Source organism: Cajanus cajan, chromosome 6 (assembly GCF_000230855.2).
Source record: "Cajanus cajan strain Asha chromosome 6, NIPB_CcT2T_4, whole genome shotgun sequence".
NCBI classification, from domain to species: Eukaryota; Viridiplantae; Streptophyta; class Magnoliopsida; order Fabales; family Fabaceae; genus Cajanus; species Cajanus cajan.
Window position 1 is genome coordinate 17,784,408 of NC_138522.1, and position 9,837 is coordinate 17,794,244.

General features: G+C 34.8%; 1 protein-coding gene across 1 annotated transcript; it reads right to left on the reverse strand.

Moving 5' to 3' along the window:
- Positions 1-1,151: 1,151 nt before the first annotated feature.
- Positions 1,152-5,945, reverse strand: LOC109818224 (tudor domain protein (DUF1767)). Its single transcript, XM_020383655.3, has 6 exons — positions 5,522-5,945; positions 5,210-5,377; positions 3,509-3,725; positions 2,640-2,828; positions 1,639-1,907; positions 1,152-1,539 (listed from the first exon to the last, which is right to left on the reverse strand). The coding sequence occupies exons 1-6, from the start codon at positions 5,789-5,791 to the stop codon at positions 1,372-1,374; spliced, it is 1,281 nt and encodes a 426-aa protein (XP_020239244.2). The 5' UTR covers positions 5,792-5,945; the 3' UTR covers positions 1,152-1,371.
- Positions 5,946-9,837: the final 3,892 nt, after the last annotated feature.

Here is a 9,837-nt window from a genome sequence, read left to right on the forward strand (position 1 = left end):
CCATAAGTTTTATTGACATGAAATTTTTTAATTAAAAATATTAACTATTTTAGGGTTAAATTAATTTTAGGATAAAAACTAATTTTACATTTAAAACTTCTCACTATTTACACTCAACACGTTGGTATGGAAATTTCAGTAATTTCTCTTTTACTTGAACAAAAGTCTCCTATCAAACTGTAATAAAATTTTCTCACAAATTCAAATCAATTTTTTTCCCTCCATTGTGTCAAAAAATATTCAGTTTCACACTTTCATCGGCAATCTTCTAAACTTCAAATTCTCAACTTTTAGCAACATCATTTTACCCTAAATCTCAACACGTTAATTACTCTAAAGAAAGCTCATTCTTGAAGTGTAAAATTAAGTTTACCCTAAATCTTAGATTAATCATAAAATAATTAATATTTTAAATTAAAAAATTCCATATCAATAAAACTAATGATAATTTAGATGGTGAGATAACCTATTTTAACAGTAAAAGTTGAGTGTTTAAAAAAACTAAAAATAGATATTATATAAATTTAAAAAACTAAAATCAAGAAATCTTTTTGAGGGACTAAAATCAAATAATCAATTTTTGGAAGACCAAAAATATATTTAATTCAAAACATATTTAAACCTAAATTTTAATATATTTTTAAAAAATATTATTAGTATTAAATTATTAATTTATTTTTTTTATTGGACTAGCCTAAGGCCTACAGGTCACTTTGGCCTAAGCTCGTTTCAGCTACCAAGTTATGCATGTCAAACTAAAGTGGTCTAATTCTATTTAGACCATCTTTGTTAAAGTCGAGCCTGTCCTTATTAACAGAGTTGTGAAACTTAATTTGACAACTTTAATTGTCTCCATTCACGTGGACTATGGATACGTTTTGGTATATCCGTTCCAAATCTTTAATCTATTGATAATTTAAACCTTGTCACAATTCTTAATAATTGGGATATGGCTTTGGTGACTCTTTATTCCTAATAGGGATCTGCTTTTTGAAAACAAAGACCTCTTAATGAGAGACTTAGATTTGTAGGGTAATGCATGTTCTTGCTGGTTAGGGCTTTCACTCGTTGGGCTGGGACCAGATATTCTACCTGCTTATAAAGGAGATTTGCTTGTTGCTTCTTAATTCTTTTTTTGTAAATTTTTCCAATGTACCAAAGAGAATATTCTATATGGAGAAAGAAATAAAAATATCCAACAGATCATATACACGTAACAAAGAAAAAGAAAAGAGGTTGATCACCTAAAAAATTGAACCCTACGCTATCGTTGCTCCTCTCGATGGATTTTATGTCCAAGGAACCCTCAAAATTGATTCTAAAGCCAAGATTTCCATCTTCTTAAAATAAAAGAAAGAAAATGCATTATATTTAATAACCATATCTTCCTCTCCCTCTTCCTTTTCCTTTTCCCCTTCCTCTTCCCCTTCCCCTTCCACTTCTTCCTCCTGCCATTTGGCTGCTGTCAGAATCCCTTTCATAAGTGAACATACTCATTCTAATATCTTGTGCCTTGGCTTCATAACCACCCCATCCTCCCTAAACAAGCCATATATAAAATAATAAGACATTTGAAGATGAAAAGAAAAACAAAACAGCATAAAGCACAAAAAATCACTACAAGAGTAAGCTACTGACCTGAGAGTCTTCAAGGTAAAGCTGATTTTGAAGCTGCCTGGCAAGATCCTCATCACGGCTAATGTCTAGATTATTGTCTTTATTAGAAGGCTTTGTCTGGGCCCTTCTATTCTCGTATTCTTCCAGAGTGAACACAACTGGATCTTCTTCTTTCCCCTTGCCCCTATGTTTCCGACCCTTGAAATGACGATCATTCTGACTAGGGTGATTCAGTTTCTGAAGTAATTTTTGTGCAGCTGCTTGATTTTGGACAGGAACAGAATCCACAACTGTAAACAGGACAAACATGATCTCACATTAATGCAATCAGAGAGAAAGGGAGGCATAAGTTTTCTGCCCATTTTATATTGTTTTGGTAACTTAATTGATCAGTTCATTCAAAAAGAGATGCAAAAGGTCTCATTGATAATATTAAATAAAACATCCAGCCAGTGAGTCCCTTCCTAGAGCATTTGTAAATGGATTTTGATTAAGCTTTTTTATTATATAGACACTCTTCTCTTCTGTCACCTGCCAAACAAATGCCATTTCAACCAACAAAAAATTAACAGATGAAAATAATATCAATCTAGACTAGCATTTTCCTGTTGTGGACTCAATTTCAAATTATGCCTAGGAATTATGATTGGGAATGACTAAATTTTGTTTGGTTGACCATAAATATTTTGGAAATATTTATAAATGTTACTTAAGAATCAAAAAAAATTTCAGTATTAAATAAACAAATTAAGGTAACATGATATTTTTACCACGGTAAAACTTTCCTTTTAACTTAGAAAAGTTAGATTCTTACCTCCCACATGAGAACAAAATTGTGGAGAAGTTGTGTGAAAATTCCCAAGAAACATGAATATTATTTTTTTAAATAACATACCAAACATGGAAAATTATCATTTCCAATCTTAGATTCTCAAGAAAGTAAAAACTTTCCATGTATCAAACATCTAAAAGATTACCATATCATATATATACCAAAAACAGTTAGCAGAAAAAGGAAGCACCTTCTTTCGGCCTTGTGCTTGAACTACTAGCCTTGTCTTCAGCTCTTTCTTGAGGTGGTTTGGATTCTAGATTTACATCCAAAACATTTGGTTTCTGATTAGGTTCTAGCTTGATATCAGATGGTCTCCTCTCAGGTTCACCAACCTCAGCAATTGGCTTACGACTTCTAGAGTTATAATCCGCAATACCTGTTGGAGATAACTGTTTTTGTCAACTCACTGCAAACTAACATGAGTTCTGAACCATTAAACAATACAATGGAAGTTTCAAGATTTATTGTCAATTTGTCATAAATAAGATATCTATATTTGTTCAAGCAATCATTAACACTAGTAAATTTCACTTCCTTTGAGGTTAATGAAACCTGCAAAATACCCATTAGTTTTGTGCTACACTGGTCTCCCTTGATATTTTATTTTAATAGTAGAGAAATTGGTATAAACGAGTCATACATGTCCAGAAATTTTCTTCTCTTGGTAAAATGGTGTGGAAAAAATATAATAGGAGGCATCAGTATTATGAAAACTAACAATGTGACATGTGCAATGTTCAAAACTAGAAGGGCTGCTTTTGTAGGTTTTCTAAATATTGGAGGTCAAGGTAAATTCCATCATCTAGCCCTCACATATAATATTATAATAAGAAGTAAAAAATGAAATAGCCTTAAGAGGAGATGGTAAACATGAATGACCATTCATATAACAATGTACTTACTTAACAATTCCAATTCTGTGCTAAAAATAAAAATTGCTTGACTGTGTACAATACTGACCAAAACCAAAATCACAATCAACATTCAAGCAAAGAAGCAGTGCACGTGGTAACAAACAAAAGAGAAAGAAAGAAAAAAAAAATTGTTCCTTTTGACCTGAGGAAGATCCAACCTGCAGCTTCACAAATGATGGAGGACCACCTGTATCACGATTCTCTAGCTTTCTTAAAGATGATCGGGACAATCCTGAATATTTTTGGTTCATCTCCCATTCTTCATGGAGTGATTTAACAACACCTCCTAATACAGTCAGTACTTTAGGATTTAAGCAAACAATACCACTGTGAACCACAACTTTATTTTCCAAACGGATCTGTCCAATGGAAACAAAACAAAAGAACAGCATCACCAAGGGTGAAACTGAATTAAGAATCCGTGTGAATATATACAAATAAAGATTTACAAAACAAATACATAGAGAGAAGCAATACACCCTATAATCACTAAGGAATCAGCATGCCACATACTATAATAAGTTAATAACAGAAAGCAAGGTCACAAAATGTTCCAAACATGCATCAACCTATGGCAATTCGCTTGGCAACATGTAAACTGTTGGTGTACAAGCAAGGTTGTCAAACTCGAGAGTCTACGCAAACTCATGGAGCTCTCGTAGACTCGTAAGAGTCTACCTAATATTGAAAGATATTAAAACAAATGAACACACACAATATGATATCACTAATTCAACATTCTAAGTCTGAAATTAAACACTAACAGACCAAATAAACACCAGAAAACAGAACATCAGACCTGAAATTAAACAAACAGGACTTCAAGATTAAACAAAAAAACCCAGCAGAGTGTGCTGGTTTAGGCAATCAAAACAACACCTATAAATCGGAAAATGTGACAGAGGTGAATGAACGGTGCTGGACGAGCAGGGAAACGTGAGCACGAACAACTCGTCGAAAACTGCAGGAACGACGCCAGAAGCTACAAGGACAGCGTCAGGCGGATAGAACGATGTCGGACAGTGTCGTGAGATCTCGAAGCCTCGAACAGAGGCAGATCAAAGAACGCGGCGAAGGGAGAGTGTTGTTTTCGTATGCGAAAAGTGAGAGATCGAAGAAAATAGAGAGAAGACTAGAAACCCTCTCTAAAACGACGTCGTTTTGGGCATTTAGGGGGCAAAAAATTAACCTGAAGCTGACTCGCGAACTCGCCCATAGACTCGCGATTCTACCTGAGTCCTGCCGAGTCTACACGAGTCTACCAAAAAACGATTCTAGCAACGAGTTAACCAGTTTTCCTACCCTAGACTAGTAAACTCGCATGATTCTACGAGTTAACTCGTGAGTTTGACAACCATGTGTACAAGTGTAAATGACAAGCCCCACATTAGATAGACATGGGTATGTAACGTATAAGTGAGGAAGCCCCATAAATCTATTACCTTAAGATTTTGGATTAAGATGTGGTTTCTAGTTCACTTAGATGGTTTGCTTTGCTTATTGCCCAATGCCCATTAATGAAATTTTCCCGTGTGTTTAACCTCTCATATCCCCAACAATTATATCAGATTTTATGGTTCAACCATGTGGCCAACTCATACAAGTTCTTGTATGTTGAGCAATATTAAGTGAAAAACAAAAACCTTACGCCTTGTTTTGGGTTGATTTTCTCATGAGCTATGACTCATTGATGGAATTCTCCCCGTGTTTAACTCCTAGTATACCCAACATAAATCAATGTAACTTTTTTTATAAAGTTCATTATGTCCTATGCCATGCATTAGGTCACAAACTCACACAAACGTAAACGCAATTGCAGCAATACATAGCAAGAGTGCATTACCTTAGTACCCGGAACCACATTGTCTGGTATAGAAGGAACGTGAGAATATTCCACAGCAGTTATTTCAGAGTGACCATCAGTGAGACACAATCTAAGAAGTCTCCGACCACCTGAATTTCTCAGAAACTCATCCACGCTGCTCTTAGATACGTCCCTCGCAGAACTTATCTGCCAAATCCAACAAACCCCAATTATTATTCCATTAACAAATACGAACCACAACACCAACCCACAAGTTTAACCAACTAACAAAGCCACTCAGAATACCGCAAAACAACAAAAAAAATTTTTTTTAAAAAATAATATTTTTACCTGAAGAACTATGGGACCCTGAAGAACAGAGGAAGGATTGCGAAGAAGAGCGGGTTGGGGCAAGGACTTGGCGCCGATGGATCTAAGGTCCGAATTGAGAAGCTCTGACTCGACGGATTCAACCACCTTGGAAGGGTCATCGGCAAGTGCGGATTGAAAGACGACGATGGCCTTCAAATCGACCGTGTCTTCCAAATACCAACCTCTTTTTCTTAGGGTTTCTAACACCGCAACCATGTTTGAGTCCCAACCACTCCAATTCTCCTCCATCTCCGAGCGTGTTCCACTGCAACTGTGCTCGAGTCTCGATCACTGGCGCAACGCACAACTTTTCAAAATGCTTGATTTGGCTTTACCTTTGGGCTCAACTAGGTAGTCCACATATAAGGTGCAAACGCCAGGCCCGTAAGTTCGAAGTTCAAACATTGCCGAGAAGTAGGATAAGATATCACTATTTGGTATACCCAAAAATGCAAAAATGCAAAAAATAAATAAATAAATAAAAAATAAAAAACTCTTTTAAGCATATTTTTCTTTAATTTATTAAAATTTATTGAAAAATATGTATCTATACGGGGATATATAAATAATCCTATCACTTCCGGTGTTTCTCCAAAAGTCATTGTCTTCCTTAGTCTTCGACTATATTTATTCAAGAGAAAATATGAGGTATATGAAAAAAATACTCTAACATTCAAGTTTGTCTCGATCCTAAACAATCAAGTGCAATTAATATCTATACTAATATATAAAAGGAATACCATTTTCGGTAATTACCTTGGTCTCTACATTTTTTTATCATTATACCATTTTATTTTAAAAAATTAGAAAAAAATATTTTTTTAATCAAATTTAAGAACTTGAAACTAATGAATCTATACTAATATATAAAGGAGATACTACTTTTAATAATTACTTTTATTTTTTATTTTTACATGGACCTTGTTATCCTTTGTTTATTTTTCAATAACTACTTTTTTATGAGTAATTTTTCATTTTTTTCATTTTTATTTATTTTTTTTTTAATACAATGGAGACATGGAGTGTCTTTTTTCTGCTAGTTGTAATAAATGTGATAGATCAATTTTTGCATATCTTTTTATGCATTATTATTTTTTGTTTATTTGTCTTTTATTAGTATCATATTATGATATATATTAACTTTAATTTGTTTTAGTAAGTCATTTTGGTTTTAGTTGTAAATTCTAATTAATTTTCATATTTTTTTTGACATTGTTTCTTGTGTAGGTCATATCTAGAACTCTCGACATTAGATTTAAACGCTCTTGGTATCCCTAAAAAGATAAAAGAGAGTTTTACAACTTCTTTGTGGGAGCAAAGGTCGATTCGAACATTAAGTGACCCAAATTTACATTGCAAAGTTGTAGTCTTACATAGTATTTTCCTTTTATTTTTAGAATGTAATGTTAAGATTTGTTTAGTGATGTAATTAGTTGATTTAGTGGGTTGGACCTTCAATTACTCAAATTAAGCTCATTAGTGTAGTCAATAAACAAGTGTAACACATGTACACTTGACATCATATACGTCTTTTTCAGAAATTGAGTTGATTTTCCTATAAGTCTCTCAAAATGCTCTCTCTCTCTCTCTCTTGTATTTTCTCTCTTGCTTACATGAATGGGATTGTTGCAACATGATTACAATTCGTGATTAGTTTGTTAATTGATTATAAGTTTCAAGAATTATGGTAAAATTTGAGTTTTCAATCTTTTTACCGAACAAGTTCTTCGTTTCTTTTCTTCTTTGTTTTGTGTTTTTCTTTCATTTTTCATGATTGTGAATTTCGTTTTGGATGTAGAACAAGGATTGAAGATTAATTTTAGATTTAAACTTTGACATAAAATAACCTGAATTGCTTAATTCAATCGTACATCGTTCTTAAATTTTATGAAATTTGTGAGATTGCGATTGTATTTCATGTTTTTGATTGAATTCATAGATCGATGTTTTGGATTATGTTCGTGTTAAATTAGGTTGATTGAGAATTCATATTTATTGTTGAACTATGAAAATTTTATCGTACAAAATGAAGCCTTAAATCAATACTTCTTCGATTAAATTTTTTATTCCTAGTTCTCTATTTATTGATTGAATATCGTTCAAATATTAAAAATCTCCTTCCTAATTGCGTGATAAATACGAATTTAATGTGCTTGTGTTTTTGTGAAGAATGACTGAGGATGTTCATTATATTGCAAATCTGAAGAAAAAGAAATCTAGTAATTTTTTATAGTGACTCGACATCGTTATCAAAAACAATTGATAGACACTCCAACTTCAAGTCAACCCTCAATCCCAGATAACTTAATGCAATTAATGTTGTAAGAAATGCTAAAAATGAACCTTCTTTCTCTTAACTTTCATTATTTATATTAATCTTATTAGGTCTAGGCTCATGTGGTAGGTCCAACAGCTACCACCATGCTTCTAATGAAATCTTTTTGCTATTTACATTTTTATTTGATCCTTGGAAGACAACTTCGTACAAGTCGAGGAGTTTTTAATTCTATCCTTTTGTATCTTCCTTTCGGAGTTCAAGTATAGTATAAGTTAATATATAATTAAATTTTACATTAAAACATACATTTACTTAAGTTCAAAGTTTATCTTGTTCAACATTATCTTTATTTTTTTTTATACCAAGAAATACATGAGAAAATAAAAAATATCATTGTTTTAAAACTCAAAACATTTATAGACTCAAAAAAAAAGTATCTACTTGTACAAAATTCACTTTTGCTCCAAGATTGCTTCAAGACTACACTGAACAATTCTGGATTTACTAGCTTAGTTAGGCTAGGCATGGCTGGCATGTACGCTTGTCCATGGCCATGCCTTGTGCCATCTCCAACCAAAGTAGGCTCTAAACCACCTCCTAAGTCCTATGCACATGCGGTTTCTACTCCAGCCTTGGCTGGACCGTCCCTACCACAGCTGCATGACTTGATTTCACTCCCTAAACCTTGTTGGAAGGGAGATGTGTTGGCTGTAAAAATCTCGGAAGAATCATATCTTGAGGGCCTTGCAAGGTGTAGGAAACACTTACATGGTAGAGTGATCCTTTCCAGAGGTCAACTACCATTTAAACGTGTGGAGCTGCAAGCTAAACTCTCCTAGTTGTGGCACATGATTCGTGGCTGGAAAATCATTCCTCTAGGAAGAGGACATTTTGAATTCTCCTTCCAAAATGATGAAGACACAAGAAAGATTCTTGCTGCTGGTTCTTGGAATTTGAATCCAGGTGTGCTTAGATTAATCACTTGGAAACCAGATTTTAACCCAAGACTCCAAAGAAACACCACAGTTCAGGTTTGGGTACGTATTCTTGATTTGCCCCTGGAATATTGGTCAATGAATATTCTATTTTCTATTGCTGCTGGTTTTGGTGTTCCCATTTGTCTCGATGCAGCCACGATGAACCAAGCTTATGGTCACTTTGCAAGAATCTTGGTTGAAGTTAATCTTGAAAAGTATCTACCCGAACAGATTTTGGTGGAAAAGGAAGGCTTTGCCTTTCACGTTACATTGCAATTTGAAAAGCTGCCTGAATTTTGCTTCTCCTGTGGGTCCATTGGCCATGTGGAAGCGGTTTGCAAGCCAGGTAATCCTAATGGAGGCACTGGAATACATTTACAAAATATGCAGGATGGGCCATGTAAATCTACTGGCGCAGCAACTGCTGGGGGAGTGCACATGTTGTAGATAACCCAAATGCTGGTCAGCATGTTGATGAACCAGCTGACTCAATCTCAACAAAGGATCAGTTGGCAGGGGGCTTGGATGATGCATATGTCTTAGCCACTGATTTGGTGCAGCCATGTGTAGCTGGTGATGTGGACACTTTACGTGTGCATGGCTGCCTAAAAGCTGGTCAAACAACTGGTGATCATGAGGATCAGCCTCCCGAGAATGCTGGCAACTTAGGTTTACATGTGCATGGGAATGTAGGAGCTAGCTCGCATGCAGTGGAATCAGCTGGAATAACTCAAACGAATCTGGTCGGTGTGGTGGCTGAATCAGAATTGTTGGTTGGTGGATTGGTTAACAATGATTTTGTTCTTGTTGTGGCAGCACCGCATGACTAGCCAACACAGCTGAAGCAACTCAAGCAACCTGGTCGATCAGTAGCTGATAATAACAATCATTCAGCAGTTGCGGTTTGTAATGCGGATGCAACATTTGAGTCCAATGTGGTACGTAAACTTGGTGCAGCAGTTGACTCTGGACCCAAACAGAAATGTATATCTGCCCTAGTTCAGCCAGGTCAAGATGTTGATGCAGCTGCAGTTCTGGAC

Excerpts from the sequence above, each read along its gene's own strand:
- LOC109818224 (XM_020383655.3), bottom strand. The coding sequence starts at position 5,791 with ATGGAGGAGAATTGGAGTGGTTGGGACTCAAACATGGTTGCGGTGTTA. Across the intron at positions 1,908-2,639 it reads AAGCACAAGGCCGAAAGAAG|TTGTGGATTCTGTTCCTGTC; the intron begins GTGCTTCCTTTT and ends TCCTGTTTACAG. Across the intron at positions 1,540-1,638 it reads TTTACCTTGAAGACTCTCAG|GGAGGATGGGGTGGTTATGA; the intron begins GTCAGTAGCTTA and ends TGGCTTGTTTAG.